The sequence below is a fragment of the Odocoileus virginianus genome, chromosome 17, assembly GCF_023699985.2.
Source record: "Odocoileus virginianus isolate 20LAN1187 ecotype Illinois chromosome 17, Ovbor_1.2, whole genome shotgun sequence".
NCBI classification, from domain to species: domain Eukaryota; kingdom Metazoa; phylum Chordata; class Mammalia; order Artiodactyla; family Cervidae; genus Odocoileus; species Odocoileus virginianus.
This window is the reverse complement of record NC_069690.1, coordinates 45480613-45503203: the sequence shown is the minus strand read 5'-3', so window position 1 is coordinate 45503203 and position 22591 is coordinate 45480613. Positions and strand designations below refer to the sequence as shown.

Below are 22591 nucleotides of genomic sequence, written 5' to 3'. Positions count from 1 at the left end.
GAAGTGCTTTTTGTTTCTTTTTTTTGGATGAGCTGCACAGCTTGTAGGATGTTAGTTCCCTGACCAGTGATCAAACCTAGGCCCCTGCAGTGCAAATGCCAAGTACTACAACTGGACCACCAGTGAATTCCCAGCAAGTGCTTTCAAAAAAAAAAAAGGTAGCTATTGATATTATCATCATCAATATTACATCTAAGCTTCCCTCTGACCCTTGATATTGGTTGAATCTGATCAGCAATGGATTAACCGCCTCTCAACACTCCCCACAGTGGACTTAAGGCAAACCCATGTCAAGCTGGGCAGAAATTGTCCGTGGTTATATAATCTATACCAGTGTTCTCATCTACAAGCCTCAAACTGACCACAGCTCTTCCATGCAGACCAACAGACAGAAAACCATGGACACCAACACAGAGTCACATCGTCCCATGCCTCCAACCACAAAATGAACCAAAACCTGAGGCAGCCATGGCATGGAGGGGTTTTAGGGTTGGTTAGAGTAGAGGAAAGAAGACAAGAGGAATAGTGGCAGGAAATGGGTCTCAGATAGTGGAATGTTTTAGGAAGAGGAAATCAGAGAAAAGAACTAACTCTACCTTTCAAAGCAATCAGGGCAGGCTTCTAGGAGAAGGTGGCCACTACCTTGAAACTGATCTCCAGAATGAAATGAGAAAGGGATCTACAGCAGGGAGAGTGACCAGGCCAAAGGCTTAGAGCATTGGTGTCTACACAGCCTGTGACCTGACCAGGCCCTCAACCTGCTTCCGTCTCCCCCTCCCACCCTACCTTCCAGGAGACTAGAGGGCCGTGCAGGGAAGGAAAGGTGGCAGAGCCCCAGGGACCCCAGGGCAGGTGGTGACTGAGCAGGAGCCTCTCTTCCAGCGATGGCAGAGCCAGCTTGAAGCTCCTCTCTCAGAGCCACCTCAGGAGGGAATCCCTCTCATGACCTTGTCCCCAGGACACCATGCTTGGTGACTTATCTCCTGAGTGTGAATTCAGAAAGGGGAGGGCGGCAGCTGAGAGAAAGGGCAGCCTCCACACTCCCACTGCTCCTGTCCAGGCAATGGGGGTGTTGGAAGTGACCCCTTCCCCCAGCACACACACCCATCTCACCCCACAAATGAGTCTCCCTCCACAGCCCCAGCTGGGGTCCCATCTCCACTCTCAGCCACTACAGCCCCCGGGGTTAGTGATACATCTCCTCGGGGTAACCCGGGGTGTTGGTGCCAAGCCCATTCTCCAGACACTTCCCTCTCTGGGGGATGGCGCAGCTCTGCCCCCAGCTACTCCCCTGGGCTGCCCAGCCTGCTCCTGTCCACACCCTTCACCCTCCAGCAGCAATTCTTCTTGCTCCTCCCTAACCCTTTGGAAGAACTTTCAACCTGCCCCATCCCACCTGACTAGAGTGCCAGAGGATCCTTGTCTGGGTGCCATCCACTCCTCACTCTGGGGGGTAGTGCTTTCTCTTAGCTCAGAGCAGAGAGAGCCCCAACCTGAACTCTGCCCCAGACCTGACCTCTGGTTCCTTTTGTCTTAGGAGTCATCTTCTATCCTCTCAGCTCTATCCTCCCCTCCACTGTACAACTCCCACCTGGATGCCACCTCCACCAAGGATTAGGTAAACGAAATAGGTAAGCACACTTTCCATTTCAAAGAAATTTGCACTTTATTTAGGGAACAAGGAAGGACCATTCACAGCCCTCCAGCCCAAGGGAAGGGACACTGAGAAAGGGATGAGGACCCCATCCCGAACACTCCTCAGACACAGCAAGCCCTGAGAGGAATCCAGGTTCCGGGGTCAGGAGCAAACATGGAAATGGGGTCGGTGTCTTAGCACACCTCTCTCTGGAGGCCGTGGCGGTCTTCACCACAGTTAGGCTCCTTTGGCCTGCAGGAGGGAAAGGAGAGGAACCAAGCTCAGCGTCGGACCTGGGTAGATGAGCCTGGGGGAAAGTAGTATGTGGCGGGGCTAGGGTGGCAGGAGGATCAGGCCATGCTCCAGGGGACAGCCATGTGGCGGGGCACTTTTACCGCTACGTGGTGACCCTCGGGATCTTCGTAGAACCACTTGGAGAGGAGACCTTTGAAATCAGGATGCTGGAGTCTGTGGGGCGGGGCCAGAGATGGGGGGGTCGTGATTGATCACCCCCCTGCCTTAGGCCCTGCCCCGCCCACCCCGCGCACGCGCTCACCGCTACCGATTGGCCAGCTTGAGAATGTGGCGCAGCGAGGGACTCTGCTTATTCTCGGAGGCTTTTTCGCCTGAAGGCTGGGGATTGGAGTCGGCGTCGACCAGCTCCGCCAGGCAGACAAGCAGGGCCAGCAGCACTGTGGCCATGGCGGGCCACGATCTGCGCCCCGACATCATCTGGAGAGGGGCACGAGAGTCAGCTAGGCAACTACTCCCAGGGCGGGAGTCTGAGGCTGCCATGTGGTGCAAGCTTCAGCGACCTGTCTGTACCTGGTTCCCGACCAAGGCTCAGCCACCTGCTGGCTGTGAGTTCTCAGGCACTGCACCATCTCTGGCCTCAGTTTCCTCATCTGTTAAAAAGGCATAAGTCCTGCCTGTCTCCACCAGAAGGGCAGATGAAGGAACAAGGCAATGCTGGCAGCGGGGACTCCCCGGCTTTTTTCCTTCCCACTTCCGCTGACCCCCTTCCAAATCAGCTTCTCAACACTCAGTCCGTTTCCACCTTGTTAACCTCAGTTTCCCCACAAAATAGCCCGGGATCCCCCGACCAGACCATTGCTGGGTCCCAGGCCACTCACAGCGACAGCTCCAGAGGCAGAGTGGTCAGGAGATGGAAGGCCAGAGGAGTCCTAAGGGCTGGACTTCTGCAGGTGGGGCTGTGGCCTCCTCAGCTCAGTGCTTTCCGTGTGGGGCTTATATCCTGGTCTGAAATGGGAAGGGAGTTGAAGGGAGGGGGCTCTTCCTCCTTCCTCCCCCCACCACACAGCAGATCGCTGAGATTACACTCAAACAGTACATGATATCTCCAGCTCCAAGGAGCCAAGGAGGGAGCCCCACACTTGTACTCAGGGAACCTCTGCACAGGATGCCTAGTCAGAACCCCATCTTCACCCTATAGCCCCCCCGGCCCCCCGCCACAGCAGGTGTTGTAGTCTCCTGAGGATGTGAACCATTCGGTCTAGATTCCTGGGAAGACCCCTAGGACCAGGGTTGACATTCTGTCTTTTCTAGCCTGTCCATGGTGGGGGAGAGGAGATGCAGGCAGGAGGCCAGAATATTTTTTCCAATCTGTGGGACCTGTAGTCACACCTGCCAAAAGCCAGTCTTTTCAGCCCCTGCTTCATAATATGTTGGAGGAGAACTGAGGAGTGACAAGAACTGTAGGGGGAAAATCTCTCTACTGGAGGCAGGATGGGAACTATAAACTTGGCTCTTGACCTGCTGTCTGTGAAATCTTGGAGGAGGGACCCTTCTGGACACTCCACTATGGCTCCCTCTGTTCAAGAGTTGGGAGAAGGGTGGGAGGAGGCAAAGGTCAGTCCCCTCCCCAGAAGCAGCTGAGTCAGCCACCTGACACATACACATTCAGGTCCAGCAAGCCTGGCATACAGACCCTTGCAAGGCAATGTGCCCCCACCCAGGGGTCACTTGAGCACCGGTGTCTTACAGGACTGAGTGATGCCAGGAATGCCCAACAACATGCCACCATCCCTAGCCCATTACAGTCTCCACTGGACTCAGGCTCAAAGATCCCCACCAAGGGAAGGACTCCTGTTTGTTAAGCACCTCCTGTGTACTGGGCAGTACATGATTTCAGGGACAACAACACAATGAGCTGAGTTTCTCCCCATTTTACAGATGAGGAAACTAATGCTCTGAGAGAAGGAAGCAACGGCCAAGGTCACCCAGGATACAAAGCAGAGAAAAGGGCTGAGGCTGACCCCAGGGAGAGGCCCACTCAATCATGATGGACAGAAAGGCTTACTATCTCAGACAATCATGAGGCTTAGGAGTCAGGTATGGGATCAGAATTAGGGAAGCTAAGTAAAAGTGGGGTCTACAGCCCCATCCGACACACCTGCCCATACCACTAAAAGAGAGGGAGAGAGCCAGACTGCCACTCCACAATTACAGGATCAGCCTATCGATTCATTAATCACCACTGCCTCACTGAAGAGTATTAACTTGCTGATTAGTGGAGAGGATGTCCTAGCCCTTGATCAATGGGCTCAGCTACCCCCAACACACTCTCAACGCCATCACTGACCCATGACTCAGTCACTATGAGATAACGTCTGGAGGATGGGGGACTGACATCTGTGAGTGGAGAAACTTCCAAATGGTTGTTATTTTAGGCTTGTATCCAGCACCTGCCTCCAACTTGTCCTCAAAGGGAAGTAGGGACAGACTCACTAGGGTTCCCTTGATCCCCATTTTCAGAACACCTAGCAAGGCCATCTTAGGGGTCAAGGAGGCCATGATCTTAGACCCCAGTTGACCATTGCTCTTGCCCAGTGGACTCAAGGGCTGCTCATCAGGAGGGTAGTCCAGGCCATCCCTGCCCTAAGTCTTAATTTTGTATATCCCACCACCTGCCCACCCTCCCCTATCTCCCCCACTCTCTGATATTCCATCCACTGAGCAGCACTCGTCCACTACCTTCCACCCGAAAGGCAGGGCCTCATGCCTAAGGATCTAAACACAGCAAATGGCCATGCAGCAAGAGCGATCAATCCTTACACAGTGAGCACTTATTGGGCCCCTATTCTGTGCCAGACACTCTTCTAAGCACCCAGGACTGAGCAGTGAATGAACAGGCAAATCCATACCCTTTTGGAGTTTACATTCTGGTGGCAGGTATCACCTATATGGCACTTGCCATTCACACTTGACATTTACCTCTACAAGGATTTAAATCATGTTCTGCTGCAGCTGCTGACCTTCAACACCCCCGGAAAGGAATTCAGGGTGGAGCAGAAATGAGGCACTCTGTGCTCTGAGAAAATCTGGTGGAACAGATCTTCAGATAGTTAGATATTTTCAGGAGCTGATTTTATGAGCCCAATGCTCATATCTCCTCATATCTAGAAAAGCACGAAAAATCCTTCATGGTGACAACTGTGTCTTGTGACTAAGAGAAACCTTCTGTAGAAAAATATGTGCTTGATCATATGTACTCCCCTTTTACCAAAATCACACACTTACTGACCTTCCCCTCCTACCTCTTTGGAGCAGTTTCTAAGAGCTACCTGAAATGTTGCCTGCCAGGCTATAGTCTTCATTTTTCCCCAATATAAGGTAACTTGCAAATCTCATGTTGTACATCTGTTTTAAAGTTAGCCCAGGAAATGGATAAACAAGAAATCGTGTATTAATAGTATGTTTGATTTCAATAAGTGCTATAAAGTAATTAGCCTCCAATTAAAATAAATTTTAAAAGAGAGAGAGAGAAAATAAGTGCTATAGGAAAAAAATCCAGATAAGAAGGATAGAGTGCTGGGTGCAGGAGACTTGTTTTATGTTGGATGGTCAGGGAAGACCTCACCATAAGATGGCATTTGAAGGATGTGAGGAAGAAAACCATGAGTCTACCTTAGGAGGAATGTTCCAGGTGGGGCAAAGAGCACATGCAAAAGCCCTGAGGTTGAAGTCAGGTTGATAATTTGAGGAATGGTGAGGAGACCTGTAGGGCTGGAGTGGAATGAGCAATGAGAAGAGTCAGAAGGAGCTGAGCTAGGGAGGCCATTTCAGACCTTGTATCTGTGATTCCTGAAGTTTCACGTGGAACTGGCACATCATGGGGATCTAGGAAATAATTCCATTAGTTAAGATGCATGCGTGCTCAGTCGCTTCACTCGTGTCTGATTCTCTGCGTCCTATGGACTGTAGCCTGCCAGGCTCCCCTGTCAATAGGATTCCCTAGGCAAGAATCCTGGAGTGGATTGCCATGCCCTCCTCCAGGGGATCTTCCTGACCCAGGGATCAAACCAACGTCTCCTGCGATTCCTGCATTGCCAGCAAATTCTTTACTGCTGAACCACCAGGGAAGCCTATTAGTTAAGATCAGTTCAGTTCACTTCAGTCGCTCAGTCGTGTCTGACTAAGAGCTGCCTTATAGAGACCAAATAACCGTAGCTTAAATACCACTGAGGTTTGTTTTTCTCTGGCATAAGAATCCAAGCAGTATACCTGAAACTTAACACATCATTGTAAATCAACTATGAAGTGAAGCAAAGTGAAAGTCACTGAGTCATGTCCGACTCTTTGTGACCCCATGGACTATACTATTGATGGAATTCTCCAGGCCAGAATACTGGAGTGGGTAGCCTTTCCCTTCTCCAGGGGATCTTCCCAATCCAGGGATTAAACCCAGGTCTCCTGCCTTGCAGGCAGATTCTTTTACCAGCTGAGCCACCAGGGAAGCCCAGGAACACTGGAGTGGGTAGCCTATCCCTTCCCCAGAGGATCCTCCCAACCCAGGAATTGAACCAGGGTTGCAGGTGGATTCTTTACTAGCTGAGCTACCAGGGAAGCCCATTAGTTAAGATCAGTTCAGTTCACTTCAGTCGCTCAGTCGTGTCTGACTAAGAGCTGCCTTAATAGAGACCAAATAACAGTAGCTTAAATAGCACCAAGGTTTATTTTTCTCTTTCATAAGAATCCAAGATGGACATCTGAAACTAACACATCATTGTAAATCAACTCTACTTAATTTTTTTTTAAAAGAAGAATTTAAAGTTTTTCCTGACCTACAGGATATACCAAAACATGTCCACAGATTATAGTTTGCTGACCCTCGGTGTGAACACACAGGACTCTCTCTGTATTGAGTTGTCTGTTTACCAAGAGTAAGCTGGCTGTGTTCTCTTGCTGTTTAGACCAGGTATACTTTCACTGATATCATATAACCATATAATCTATTACTACACACACCGATGAAATGTTAGTGCATAAACAATCAGTTCCTAGAAAACTAAGTTGAATGCTTTGGAAAGACTCAACAAAGGAATGACTGAAATGTGAGATAAGGTGTGAAAGATGACTGTAAAATAGTCAGGGAAAATCCTAACAAATCAAGGCAATTCTGTGTGGGAGAATTTCACATGTGTCTTTAAATTCTCAGCCCATTTAGTGAAACAGGAAATATTAAGTGATGGACTGTGGGACTGTCAGTGTGATTTATGCAGGAAAGACAAGGGGAGCTCGAGTCAGGAGATCCAGAGAGAGGTGGGTACCTGAATGTGCATGATATGCTTGAAGTCCAAAGGAAAGGAATAAGGCATGCTTGTGTCTCTTTTTCTGATTGCCCAACTTTAACTGAGTTTTTCAAACCCGATGCCCCAGTCTTGCTTATCTTCAAACAAGAACTTCTCCAGTATGTTATCCACTTTCTATCTGTAGTTTGCCAACAAAGGTCCATCTAGTCAAATCTATGGTTTTTCCAGTAGTCATGTGTGGATGTGAGAGTTGGACCATAAAGAAAGCTGAGCACCAAAGGATTGATGCTTTTGAACTGTGGTGTTGGAGAAGACTCTTGAGAGTCCCTTGGACTTCAAGAAGATCCAACCAGCCCATCCTAAAGGAAACCAGTCCTGAATATTCATTGGAAGGACTGATGCTGAAGCTGAAACTCCAATATTTTGGCCACCTAATGCAAAGAACTGACTCACTGGAAAAGATTCTGATGCTGGGAAAGATTGAAGACAAGAAGAGAAAGGGACAACAGAGGATGAGATGGTTGGATGGCATCACCGACTCAATGGACATGAGTGAGCAAGTTCCGGGAGTTGGTGATGGACAGGGAAGCCTGTTGTGCTGCAGTCCATGGGGTCGCAAAGAGTCGGACACGGCTCAGTGACTGAATTGACTGATCTATAGCTTGAATGTTCTTATAAGGTGTATATACATTACTTTAATAATTTAAATCACAGTCACACTTTTGTAACTAAAAAATTTTTTAAATGCTGGAATGTGTCAAGAATCTTGGAACAAGATACTGTAAGGGGCCCCGGGCTCCAGCCCCGCTCCACCCCCAGGTCTCTGCGTACAACCTGACCGTGTAAGCACTCCTGTTCTTAGGAATGAGCCTCCTGTCTGAGTCTGAAAGTCCTCAGGGGCCAACAGTCACAGGAAATTTGTGCTGCTGGTGCAGAAACTCACATCTTGAAAACGGTGTGAATTGAAGGACAGTCAGCTCCCTGATCGCCCAGCATTTTCAGACCTTGTATCTGTGATTAACGATGTTTCACATGGGCTGGTATATCGTTGGTACTAGGAAATGGTCATTGAATCAATCAACAGCGAACACATTAATTAAGATATAGCTGCCTTAATAGAGATCAAATAGCAGTAGCTTAAATACCACTGAAGTTTAATTTTCTCTCACATAAGGGTCCACGCTGGCAGACAGTCCAAAGGGTAGATTCCTCTGATCCACAAGGAGCCCAGACTCCTTCTCTCTTGTTACCCCAAGACTGTTGTACCCATCTGCATGGTTGAAGAACATTCATCCCCCCACATCCCCATTCTAGCTCATGGAAATGAGAAAAGAGGAAGTAGAAGGCAAGCACTTGCCTTTTAAAAATTTGCTGGGAAAGCTGCACACCTTCCTTCTAACTCTACCCCAGTGGGCAGAACTTGGTTGCATCCACCCCAAGCTGGGACGGAGCCTGGGGTGTATAGTTCCCACCATGAGGATATTATCTACCCCTATGGTTTTGACCACCTCTGGGATGTTTTCAGTACCAACGACCAGTTCTCTGATTCTCCTGACACTCACTGGATGTTCAACAATTCGATTCGATCCTGACAGTAACTACCTGAAGTTAACACAGACCCAGAACTTACGAGCTCCATCCCACAAGACTGTCCGCCCCATAGCCCTCGAGAAGCATCACAAGTCTTGGGCCTCCTGTACTTCTGGCCAACTGGTTGTAAATTGGGAATTCCCTCACCCCCTCCTCAGGTTTGATAATTTGGTAAAAGAGCTCAAAGAACTCGGGAACACCTTTTACTTCTACATACTGATTTATTATAAAGGATGTTATAAAGGACACAGATACAGAGGTACACAGGGCGAGGTCTGGCAGGTCCCAAGTGCAAGAGATTTTGTTCTATGGAGTTGGGGTGTGCCACGCTCCTGGCACATGGATGTTGTCATCAACTCGGACCCTCTCCAAACCCCATCATTTAGGAAGTTTTGTGACCACATTAGGAGGTGGGGGCCTTTGGTGGGTGATGAGGTCATGTCATGAGGGTGGAGCTGTTACAAATGGGATCAGTGCCCTTATAAAAGCAACTCCAAAGAGCTCCCTCCCCTCTCTGCCATGTGAGGACTCAGGGAGAAGATAGCTTTCTTTGAACTAGGAAGGGGGCCCTCACCAAAGACTAAATTTGTAAGTGCCTTGATCTTGGACTTTTCAGTCTCTAGAACCATGAGAAATTCTTTTTAAAAAATGGGTTTTTTTGGCTGCATTGTATAGCATGTGAAGTCTTGTTCCCCCACCAGGGATCAAACCTGTAACCCCTGCAGCAGAAGCACAGTCTGAACCACTGAACCACCAGGGAAGTCCCTACCTTTTGCTTTTTAAGCCACTAAGTTTGCAGTAATTTGTTACAGTAGGCCGAACCAACCAAGATGCTACTAGAATGTTAGTTCCATGAGGACAGAGGTTTGGCTGTTTTCTTCAGAGACATATGTGTATCTAGAGTAGGGTCTGCCACATAGTGGGGGTCTAGCAATACTTGAATGAATGAATTCACATCCTTACTTTCAGTGGCAGCACAGTTTCCACAAAATTACACATATAAATGTGTATACACCCATACATAAGTTGCTCAGGGCCCCTTCCTGTGAGCCTCACAGCATAGCCCTCCACACCCCGCATCAGGAGGACAGAGGTATCTGTCCATCTGGACCCTCGACCGTGGGCACCTTACATGCAATGCCTTTGACTTATTCCTCTCCATCCTAGCCACAGCCCAGTGCCAGGGCAGGGAAAAGCCTCAGTAAATGTGTGTCAGATGAAGACATGAATGAGTCCCCATTTCACAAAGATATGAGACACATGGAAGTTGCTTACTTGCGTTACCTGAGGTCACCTAATCTTAACTGCTGACCCTGGCTCCCTGTTTCTGGGAAGATAGGGTGGGGTGTGCTCTTTGACTTTTCCTGGTGACCCCCAGTTCTCTTCTTCATGAGTCAGAGAACTCCTGACTTAGCTGTCACCTGGTCATCCAAAAAAGAACAGTCTCAGCCTCATTTGCAGTTAGTTTTATATATGCAACCTAGTTCTGGCCAATCAATTGCAAATGGAGGTGCTGATTAAAATGATAATTTCCAGGAAATTTCTTTAAAGACATTTTAAGGCACCATAACGACATGGGTTTTAGGGCTTTTTTATTTTTGTCTTTTTCCTGCTGCTTCCTCTTTCCTGTTTGCTGGAGGAAGACCTAATGGTTGGAGCTCAAGCAGCCATAATGAATCATGAGGCAAGTGACACATGAGGCAACCAGAAAGAAAAGTTTAAAGTACCCTGGGTCCCTGACAACTCACTGCCACACCACTTGGGTTGCCAACCTCTGGGCTTTTTATATGAGAGAATAAAACCTTGTGTAATTATGGCAGTAATTTTCAAAGTGCGGTTTCCAGATAATAGCAACATTATCACCTGGCAACTTGTTAAAACTACAGTCTCAAGGCGCATCCTAGACCTACTGAATCAGAATCTTGGGATGGGGTCCAGAAATATGATTTTTTAAAAAATCTCACACTGTTTATTTTATTGTTTTAACTGTTGTAAAAAAAATTAGATATAGTTGATTTACAATAGGTAATTTGTGTTTTAACAAATCCTCCATGTGATTTTGATGCATGCTCTAGTTTAAGGACCACTGATTTAAGGCATTGTTGATTTATCGTCACTCAAAGTGAACCTAATTCCGACTGATAAAACATCAAACGGGAAATAAGACTTCCAGGCAAGGACTGCACTTGCCTATACAGCATCTTTGTGAAAAACAAATTTAAAGCATTCTTTTATCTAACAAAAAATATTAATATATTTGGATATAATTATATAACCTTAGCAACCAGAAGCAGGCTAGCCCTGGAGGAAAGGAGAATATGGGCATCTAGATGAGGTCCAAGAGTAGAAGAGGGCGAGAGGATGGCAGTGGGGACAGAGCAGAGAGCGTTTAATCAGTGGTGTGGAGCTGAAATTCATCCAAACAGGAGCTCCATAAATGTTAAAAAAAAAAAAATCCACTTTTTATTTGAGGATAGTACCCACACATTAACATGCACAAATTATGAATGTTTACTTCACTGTGTTTTCTTTTCTTTTTTTTTTTTAATTTATTTATTTGCCTGGGCCAGGTCTTAGTTTCAGTGTGGGATCTCATGTGGAATCTAGTTCCCTGAACAGAGATGGAAGCTGGGGCCCCTGCTTTGGGACCTCAGAGTCTTAGCCACTGGACCGCTAGGGAAGTCCCCCAGTGGGTTTTCAAAAACTAAACACACCAGTGCAACTTGCATCCAGCACAAGAAACAGAGGACATTACCCCTGCCCTCCCCCAGAGGTACTACCAGCGCCCGCTCCCATCACTGTCCCTGCCTAGTCACTTTACTTTCTTACGTAGCAATGCAATCGCATAGGTATTCTTTTACGTCTGGCTTCTTTCACTAAACATTATGCTTGTGACATTCATTCTTGTGTGTAATTATACTTTGTTCGTTCTCATCTCTATATAATATTCTGTGAATATTGTGTGAATATGTCACAATCTATTTCTTCATTCTACTGCTGATGGGTATTTGAGTAGTTTCGAGTTTGAGGACATTATGAAAACTGAGGTTATGAACACATCCTTGGAAGTGTCTTTGGGTGACTGTGTACACCCATTTCTTTTTTTAATTTATTTTTGTCTGTGCTAGGTCTTCGTTATTACACACAAGCTTTCTGTAGTTGCAGTGAGCGGGGCTACTCTCTAGCTGCGAAACAAGAGACCTAGGGTGGGCAGGATCCAACCGCTGTGGCACACGGGCTCTAGAACACAGGCTCAGTGGTTATGCATGGGCTTAGTTGCTCTGTGGGAAGTGGAATCTTCCCAGACCGGGATCAAACCTGTGTCATCTGCATTGGCAGGCAGATTCTTAACCACTGGACCACCAGGGAAGTCCTGTGTGTACACATTTCTGTTGAGTGTATATCCTTAGGATTAGAACTGCTGGATTAGAGGTGCATATGTTAACCGTTAGTAGATAGGGAAGACAAACAGTTTTGCCAAAATGGCTGTACCAGTTTATGCTCCCACCATCAGGATATGAGTCCTGGTTGCTCCACATCCCTGTCAATACATAGCATTTTGGCCATTCTGATGGATGTGTAGTAGTAGCTCATTGTGGTTTTAATTTGCACTTGCCTAATGATTAACAAGTTCTTCCCCTGTGGCTCAGTGGTAAAGAATCAGCCTGCCAATGCAGGAAACTCCAGTTTGATACCTGAGTCAGGAAGATTCCCCTGGAAAATGAAACAGCAACCCACTCCAGTATTCTTGCCTGGGAAATCCCATGGACAGAGGAGCCTGGCGGGCTACAATCCATGGGGCCACAAAGAGTCAGGCACTACTTAGCAACTAAGCAATCACAACAAAAATCACTAATAAAGCTGAACATCTTTTCATATGTTTATTGACTTCTTTTGTGAAATTCTTGTTCACGCCTTCTATCCAATTTTTTTATCAAATTGTCTTTTTCTTATTGATTTGTAGAAATTCTTTATATATATTTGGATATGAGTCCTGTACAAATCTCTTCTTCCACTCTGTGGCTTGCTTTTCCACCCTCTTAGTGGTATGCTCACTACAGTCCAATGTTATCAATTTCCATAAACATTTTAAATCAGCAGTCAAAGAACATATGCATTCTTTAGGGAACTGGATGAAATTATCACTGTATAGACACTCCTCCAGCTCTGTCCAGCTCTGCCTGGGCAGGGACGGGGGTCTCCAGAACCCCAGAGGATGGGAGCTCTAGCCACATGCACACTTGAACCCACTTTCTCACCCACAAACATTTCCCCAACCCTGAATCTGAATGGCAGGTCAACACTAATTGGCAAGCATCCCCACTTCAGAGTGAATGGGCTGAGAATTACATCTCAGAGTGGCAGGCTGTCAGAAAAGGCCAGAAGACTCTGGAGCACAGATTAGATGGGGTCAGACCACTTGTGCGTGTGTGAGTCATTAATGTGTTCTCCAATGCATATACATGGCCCTGGGTACCTGTGTGGCCTCCCCTCCTGATCAAGGACTTCATGGGGAGGCTGCCGCATGCTCATATACACTACTCTATGTCTACAATGTGAGCGGTGCCCCTGAGAGTCAATGCTCTTGTGCAGTGCACAGCCTGGACCCTAGTACTTGGCGGTCTTGCTCTCAAGCAGGAATAGGGCAAAATCAGACAAAATTTGAGCCATGGCTCTAGCCAAAGTAAGGAAATACAAAAACAGACTTAAGTATGTGGCAGGCTCCTGTGTCTGCTCAGACATGACTGGACAGAATTGGACCATCATTCAACCTAATCAGATGTCAGTAAGGCTCTGTTGCTGTTATTTAGTCACCGAGTTGTGTCCAAATCTTTTGGCCAGCTTGGGCCAAACTGGATTCTATACTCAACTGGGAATCTGGGCCGCATGCCTATGACCCATCTATGTTTGGCAGGTTTCCCTGGTCTGGGGCAGCTGCTCATTTTGTTCTAGATTAGATGGTTTCTCCCGCAGACAACCCTGGGCAGGGGGTGCCCTACGGAGGAAGAGGAGGGTGGTGGCCCCAAATCTGAGGTCCCCGGCAGTATGTTGAGATCTGAAGGCAGCTCGGAGGGGAAGATGGGGGCCAAAGGAGAGATGTGGGAAGTGAGCTGACAGCCCTGGGACAGAGGAGGAAGCGAGACCTGGGGGTGGCCTTCCAGGGGCTCTCTGGCCCTGACCCCTGCCTGGTGACACCCCCAACTCTGGGGTCTGCTCAGTGTGCCCCAGTCCCAGCCCTGCGGGAACACAGGCAGCCTGAGCCTCCCACTCCTGGAAACCCAGGGGTGTGGGTGCCTGTCCCCTAGGGCAGGAAGGTGAGGCTTGTCAAGGGGCAGTGGACAAATAGGTCTCCGCGGCATGGCAGGAGGGGACGTGCTGGATGTGAGCCTGTGCCCTAGGGGCTTACACTGCACAGAAGGCCTACTAGCTCCCACTGCCAACATTCCCGCAAGCGCCGGCACCCAGCTCTCACCCTCAGGGACATGGACGCCGCACACACACTCCCTCGGGCTCAGGGGGACACACTCCAGAAACTGACAACGCCCCGCAGTTTGCCCCATGCCCCACCACGCGCTCCCATCCCCCACACTGCTCAGTTCTGGCCAGGAAGCCACGGTCGCGCCTGCCTGGGGTTTTGAGCGGCCAGGCGAGCGGTGCCTGTTTGCGCAGCTAAGTGGCGTCTGTGTACAGAGCTGCGCGCTTATCTCTCGCAAACACGGCGCCCACTGCCTGCCTGCATTAGGCCCGGGCCCGGAACTCTTCGTCCGGCGCGCTCATCCGGCCATCGCTGATAAAGAGCGGGTCGAGTGGAGGACACCACCCCTCTCCGGCACCCCACGGCCTCCGATCGCCCAGGGGGGCCAGGAAAAGTGACCGGATCCCTATCAGTGGAGCTCCAACCCCGGGGAGGCCCGGGTCCCTCCAGCGCCTCCCCCGCAGCGGCCCCATACCTGCTCGGTCAGCCCTGATCCCTTCCTCTCCAGACGGCCGGGACTGTGGCCATCAGCCTGGCTGCCCCTCGGACTCCTGGCTGTGCTGGCCTCCTTCCCCTTGTGGTACCCACGTCTTGACCTGGATTCTCAATGAATGGGAGCAGAAGACTCCACAGGAATTCCTAAATATTACCACCCCCCACCCGCACCCCCACTGCTGCTGCTGCTCCAACTACTACTGCTACTAAATAATATCATCATCAAAAGAATATCTAACGTGACCAAAGCCTAACTGGGGCACAGAGCTGCCTGAGAAGCATCACTATCATCTGATTTCATCTTCCCAGCCATTGTCCAACAATTGAGTGAGGAAGGCATTGTTATTCGCCCTGGTTTACAGAGGTGGAAGGGCATCCCCTGCAGCTCAGCTGGTAAAGAATCTGCCTGCAATGCAGGAGGCCCCGGTTCGATTGCTGGGTTGGGAAGATCTGCTGGAGAAAGGATAGGCTACTCACTCCAGTATTCTCCGGCTTCTCTGGTGGCTCAGCTGGTGAAGAATCTGCCCACAATGTGGGAGACCTGAGTTCGATCCCTGGGTTGGGAAGATCCCCTGAAGAAGGGGAAACTGCTTGACTTAGAGAAGTTGAAAAGCTTAGCACCCAGCACTTGAACCTGATGCTGCCTGAATCCAGAGCCTGCATCCACCTCCTCACAAGAAACCAGCTGGTTCACCCAGCCTCCTGAGTCTACCGATGGAGAAACTGAGGCAACTGGGGGAAGGCAACTCCCAGACAGCCCGCGGTGTGCCACATCTGTGCCCTGCCCACTGCATTCAGGCCTCAGGCAGCAGCTTGGCTCTGGGGTTGCTGATATTGATCATCTAAGTCTAGATCTGAACCTGCGACATTATTACATCTCGGTTTTGCTCTTAATTAAATCCAGTCCAGTTAAGTCCATGAAAAAAGTCAGACTCCTGTTTTAAACTGTGAGGAAGGGTAATGCACAAATAACTTACAAATGGGAATTGATTCCATTCCACTATTAATCAAAAATGCAAATTAAAACAAATCAATGCTTTTTTTTCTATTAAAAATTTTTGGCAAAGATTTTTTTTTTTTATGATAATGTCCAGTGCTGCCCAAGCCCCTTTGCAAACACTAGAGATAAGACTACAAGAGAACTTTCAGAAGGCTGGTAACATGTGTATAATCTTTCATCCTGAGTTTCCATTTCTGTGAATGTAACCAATGGATACATCCAGAGATAAGCACCCGGATACACATCACAGCCGCAATTAACAACAGCACACACACAATAAGGTAAACACAAATCCCCCAAAATGTCCAATAACAGGCAAATTATAGTATGTAGGAAATATGTACCATTTTAATGGAGCCATTAAAAATTATGTTTTAGAAAAATGTTAAGTGATATGGAAATGCTTATGACATGTGCTTAAATGGAGGAAAAGCAGAGTACAAAAAGCATTCATATAGAATGATTCTGAGTTTGTGAATATATTTTGTATATATATGTACTTATATATACATAACCTAGGTTCAATACCTGGGTTGGGAAGATCCCCTGGAGGAGGACATGGGAACTCACTCTAGTATTCTTCCTTGGAGAATTCCATGGACAGAGGACCCTGGCAGGCTACAGTCCATGGGGTTGAAAAGAGTTGGAAACAACTGAGCGACTAACACATACATATATATTTACAGAAAGAAATGTTTCTATATATCTATTTCTAGGAAGAAATCCTGCAGGGATATACTATACATTAAAATGCTCATATATGTATAAATGATTCACTTTGCTGACACTTGAAACTAACACAACATTGTAAATCAACTATATTCCAATAAAACATTTTTTAAAAACTAAAATTAAAACAAATATTAAGAGCAAATATCTCTTGGGATGGAATTATAGATTTTTTTTTCCTTTAAATTTCTCTACTTTTTCTAGCTTACAATGAATATGTATTTAGAATCAGAAAAGTGCTAATTGAAAAAATTAAAAACAAACAAAAAAAATGAGAACAAAAAGTGTGGAACTGACAACTGCATTCCTGGCCCAGTGTCAAAGTCCAGGCCCCCTTCCCACTTCCTCCAGTCTCTGGTCAGGAATGAGGAGCCTGAGTTAGGACCAGACCCCAGAGGGGCTGTGGTCTCAACTGGGAAACAGCAGCGACCACACTCTGGACCAGGGAGAAGGAGAGACCCATGATTCACCAGGATTAGGTAACGGGGCAGGTACACCCCCAAGACCCACAGATAAGTGAGTATCCAGCTCTTTCTCTCCTGAAGACACATGCCCAAGTATATGTCCAGGAAGAAGGCCTTTTGGGTGACTGAGGAGGAGGCTGGGTGCCCCATCACAGCTCATGGAAGTGATGGGGCCTTGTGAACCCCAAGTTTCTATAGCCTTGCAGCCTAAAGGAAAGGGTCATTTGAGGAATATGGTACCAGACAGGCCTAAGCTAGAATCCCAGCTCACAACCCTCTGGTTTTCAGTAAACCACTTTGCCTCTTGAGCCTCAGTTTCCCCATCTGTAAATGGGCATGAGAATGCCCTTACAAGGATCATTGCAGGGACTACACATAATGGGTGTGGTCCCATTATATTTGCCATTATATTTTTCACATAATGGGAAAAAACCAAACAAAAAAAACCCCACAGAGTAAGTGTCTGTTAGCAATACCCGAGGCTGTTGTGCCTGCCCCAGGACTCAGAACCACAGACCACCGTCAGGGCAGCCTGCAAGTTCTCTATTCCCCACCCGGTCATCTGCTCCCCTGGGGACTCTTCACACCCAGCTGTCACGAACGACTTTTTGGATCCCAGCTCTATGGGCGTATGCTGCTTGCTAAACACTCTGCTCAATGTGTTACCTTTAATCTCCAAAGCAGTCCTGTGAGGTCAGGGTTATTAGCTCCATTCTACTGATGAGGAAACTGAGGCTCAGAGAGGTGAAGCAACTTGCCCCAGGTCCCACCCCAAGCAGATGACCATGCCAGTCTAGCCCTGGCCAGAGCTCATTCCTCTGCTTCAGGCCGCCTCATGGAGCCAGGTGCCAGCGCACTCCTGGGCCCCTGCCCCTCTGGTATCAGCACAATCGTGGGTGACTGAGGCCGTGAGGCTGTGTCTCTATTACTTATATTCCTCTGCCTTCCTGTGCTCTGATTAATTATACCGAGAGCCTCCTGAGAAAATCAGGCCCTTCTCCCCCAACCTCTGCTGCTCTCTGGCTTAATTACTTCTCCTCCTGGCTGTAATGAATGTCTCGGAGCCCCCAGACAGGAAACTTCATCAGGAGCAGCCACCTCCATGACTCAGCCCCACCCCCCAGTCCCATCCTTTTGGATCCAGACCCAGGCCCAGCCTCTGCCTCTGACCTGCTTCAGCTACAGAAAGCATCTGTGGGACAGAGACCCCCAGTCCCTCCACCTCCCTGCCCCCGATCAAATGCAGACCAGAAAACCAGACACAATAGATCTGCCCCAGGTGAGGGGGGAGGTTGCCCCCAAACAATCTGCCCTCAGGTTTTGGAGCAGATGCTCTGAATGGCAGCTCCTCCTGGCTCCCTACCTGCCCACACCCCCCATAGGACCAGCCCGAAGAGGCCAACCCTTCCTTCATTCATCCAATATTCCCTGAGCACCTATTTGGTGCCAATCCTTGTTCCCAGTGCTGGGAACACGACAAGGAGCAAGACAGACAAAGGTGTGTGTGTCCTCTAGGAGCTCACAGTCTAGCAGGAACACAGCCCCAAACCAGCAAACAAACAGATAAATAAAATTATTTCTGAGGAGGTGGAGAGTGGGAGCAGAGAGAGAATGATAGCTTGAGTGGCAGGGGATGGGCTAGGAGAGATGGCACATACACCTCCTCCCCACCTTGCTTGATCCTTATCCTGGAAGTCCTTAAGGCAGTCTGCTCTGCATCTCTCATCCTGTTAGGCCAACATGGTCTTACTGGATCCTCACCTCCGATGACCCAATGCTTCAGTCACACACCCACCCCAGCTACCACCTAAAAGAACCACAGGGAGTAGAGGGTGATCCGTGGGAGCCTGAGAACCACCACGTCAGGACTGAAGATAGGGTTCCCTGCAGCCACCCAACCTCTCCTGTCGGTCTCTTTGCCCTTCCACTGGGGTCCCTGATCCCTGCGTCGACCACCAAACTAATTTCCAGGTAGATCAGAGAATTAAATGCAAAAACAGACTGAACCCTAGGAAACCAGGAAGAAACAGGATGATCAGACCTCTTGAGGAAAGAGCTCTTTACGAGCGAGCATAAAAGCACTGGAAGAAATCACAGAGAGAAAGGTCAATAGCAGCCGTGCTCACGGAAGCATTAAACATGTGTGCTCGTCATAAAAGCATAGCCAACATTACGACTTGGACCACCTCCCTCTGCCAGGCTAACTCCTAATGTGTTCTGGATTCAGCCCCAAAAGGAACTTTCCCTGAGCCCCATCCCACCCCTCACCCACTCTGGGTCCCTCTGGATCGGCTGTCACCCCTGACTGCTCCCTGCACCCCAGCTGCTCAACCCTCTATCAAAGCAGAGACGAAGCTGTGCTGAGAACAGTGGTTTCTACTTTGATCTTCATGGTCCGTGGGCACCTTGATGTCTTCTTGTGTTTATTTTTATTTTTGATGTTGCTGTTCAGTTGCTAAGTTGGGTCTGACTCTGCAACCCCATGGACTGCAGCATGCCAGGCTTCCCTATCCATAGGATTCTTCAGGGAAGTCCTAGGATGTTATTTATAATTGCATGTAAATTGAATGCAAATTAGGTATTTAATAATAGAAAGCTGATTAAGTCATAAATGAGAGAATTTTACCCTTGTTGAAGTCTTAAGCAGTCACTACAAGGCACCGTTAGGAACTACTATGGGTTGAATTGTGTCCCCAAAAGATATGTTGAAATTCTAACCCCTGTACCTCAGAATGTGACCTTACTGGATCACATTATAGGATGGTTATAGAGGTAATTAATTAAGACAAGATCATACGGGGTAGGGTGGCACTTAATCCAATATGATTGGTGTCCTTATAAGAAGAAGAGACACAGGGAGAAAGTAGCCAGGTGACCGTGGAAGCAGAGATCGGAGGAACATGTCAACAAGGCAAAGAATGTCAAGGATTGCCAGCAAACAGCAAAAGCCAGAAGAGGCAAGGAAGGCTTCTTCCCTACAAGCTTCAAAGAGAGCACAGCCCTGGCGACACCTTGATCTTGGACTTCCAGCCATCAGAACTTTGAGACAAGAAGTTTCTGCTGTTTTAAATTACCTAGTTTGTGGTACTTTTTAGGGTGATTCTAGCAAATGAATTTGTTGTTGCTGTTCAGACCCTCAGTTGTGTCTGTTTCTTTGCAACCCCATGGACTGCAGCACGCCAGGCCTCCCTATCCTTCACCATCTCCCAGAGTTTGCTCAAACTCGTGTCCATTGGGTCGGTGACGCCACTCAACCATCTCATCCTCTGTTGTCTCCTGCCTTCAATCTTACTCAGCATCAGGGTCTTTTCCAATGAGTCGGCTCTTCCCATAAGGTGGCCAAAGGATTGGAGCCTCAGCCTTAGCCTCAGCATCAGTCCTTCCAATGAATATTCAGGATTGATTTCCTTTAGGATTAACTGGTTTGATTTCCTTGCAGTCCAAGGGACTCTCAAGAGTCTTCTCCAACACCACAGCTCCACCGCTCAGGGTGCGCTCACACTGGCCCCTCGCGCGGATCGCTTTACTGCGGAGATCGCTACGCAGGCGGACGGGACGCGGCCAGTGGGAGGCTCACCAGGATCTCGTAGCGCGTGGCCGGGCCGGCGTCACCCCCTCGTGGCAACAATGTGTAACTACAGCCTGCGGGCGCTCGGGGAAATCCGCGTCCATCACCCGCTGAGGGCCAGACGCGAAGTTTGGGGAGTGGAGCTGCGCCCTGAGTTCCCTGAGCCCGGAAGGCTGACTATTCACCCTTAGGACAGTTTCCTGAACCTTGCTGCCCCTTAACCCGCTACCTACACGTTAACCTCGCCGCTAGACATGCACATCTCAGGATCAACCCCATGAAATTTCCATTAGTTGACCTTTTTAACGTATAAAGAACACACAAAAACGTCTCAGTACAAATAACACGTATGAACTCTGTCCCACATCTCATCTTCATACATGCAACACACACACAAGAGCTTCCAGCCAAATGACACAGAAATACCAATTAACACCACAATACCTTAGCCCTGAGTGCCACACAACACCTCAGTCCCCGGAGGACCATAAGCACACACACAACACCCCTCGGTCGAGCTCCCCAACCCCAGCCTCTTCACCTCTCCCTCTCCTCCTCCTCAAACTCACTAGGGACCTCCCCATATCAAAAACCACCACTCCTGACCTCTAGGGACCAGCCCATGTCTCTACACAACTACTTTTCAGACTTTAATGTCCATAGAATCCCCTAGGGGTCTTGTTAAACTGCAGATTCTCACTTGGTAGGCCTAGAGGGGACTCCAGATTGGGCATCTCTAACCATCTCCCAGGTGATGCCACGGACCACACTTTGAGTTCCGTGGCCCTGCTTCTTTCTCCAGCCTCATTTTCCCCAGGACTTCCATGCTATGGTCTTATCCCATGCCCCTTCCCAACTCCCTGCCACCTGACTCCCCACCCTACTTCTCCACCACCCCACTGGACAGTCACAGATGAGTGAAGCCAATGGCCCTTTCTCAGGCTTTGGGACATCTACACAGAGGGCTGTCCCTTCCTTCTCGAAACATGGATTCAGAGTGATTCCTGGTGGGCCTCCTGCCCTGCACCCCCTCTAACCTCTCTTCTTCCTACAGCCCTCCTTGGCAGCTCATGCCCAGGCCCAGGAGCTCATCTATCACTCTCTCCATGCCTCTCCAGCCCTGACCTCTCTCCTGAGTTCCAGGCCCCTTCTCCAATTGTCTGCTAGGAAGTTCTGCCTATGCCCTGAAAGCACCTTACATCCACTTGTCTGAAACCAGCCTCCTAGGATCTCTATAATAATGGCGGGAATTCCCTGGTGGTCCAGTGGTTAGGACTCTGCGCTTTCACTGCCAAGGGCACGGGTTCAGTCACTGGTCAAGGAAATAAGATCCTCTAAGCTGTGTGGCACGGCCAAAAAAAGTAATGCCTAACTTCGTGGCCTTGTGTGAGAATCAAGTTAATACATATCACATGCCTAGAACAGGAAGGGTTTGCCTTATTTGCTTTGCTGTGCTGCCCAGCTTGTGGGATCTTAGTTCCAGCCCACAGCAATGAAAGCACCAAGTCCTAACCCCTGGACTACCTGGGCATTCCCAGAACTTTCTGTTACTATAGTGCGTGTTCAGTCGCTCAGCCATGTCCCATTCTTGGCAACCCTATGGACTATAGCCCTCTGGTCTCCTTTGTCCGTGGGATTCTCCAGGCAAGAATACTGGAGTGGGTTGTCATGCCCTCCTCCAGGGGATCATCCCGACCCAGGGAATGAACCCGCCTCTGTGTTTCCCGCATTGGGAGGCGGAGGTCTTTACCACTAGTGCCACCTAGGAAGTCCATTATTATAGTAGCCCTTCCTGAAATAAATATCCTCAATACCTAGAGATTATAAACTTGAGAAAGACCCTTCTTATCATAAGGTTATGGACAAATCCTTCTTTCTCCCTCTGTTTCCTTCTGTCATCTCAGATAGAAGGGCTCTATCAGATGTTAACATATCTGCATGCCAGCCTCATCTTTCTTAAACTGCGGAGAGTTTATTCCTTTTAACAAATCCCCAGGACAGCAGGGTGAGAGAGGCAGAGAGTAGAGAGCCCCCTGCTGGACAAGAGGCTCATGACACACTTAGAACTGAAAATCTTAAAT

The 22591-nt window shown here is 48.5% G+C and overlaps 1 protein-coding gene across 1 annotated transcript; it reads right to left on the bottom strand.

The window, feature by feature from the left end:
* Positions 1 to 1647: 1647 nt before the first annotated feature.
* PYY (peptide YY) lies at positions 1648 to 3956 on the bottom strand. The gene is made up of 4 exons (XM_070478447.1): positions 2770 to 3956; positions 2199 to 2368; positions 2032 to 2104; positions 1648 to 1888 (listed from the first exon to the last, which is right to left on the bottom strand). The coding sequence occupies exons 2-4, from the start codon at positions 2366 to 2368 to the stop codon at positions 1874 to 1876; spliced, it is 258 nt and encodes an 85-aa protein (XP_070334548.1). The 5' UTR covers positions 2770 to 3956; the 3' UTR covers positions 1648 to 1873.
* Between the last annotated feature and the right edge of the window lie 18635 nt (positions 3957 to 22591).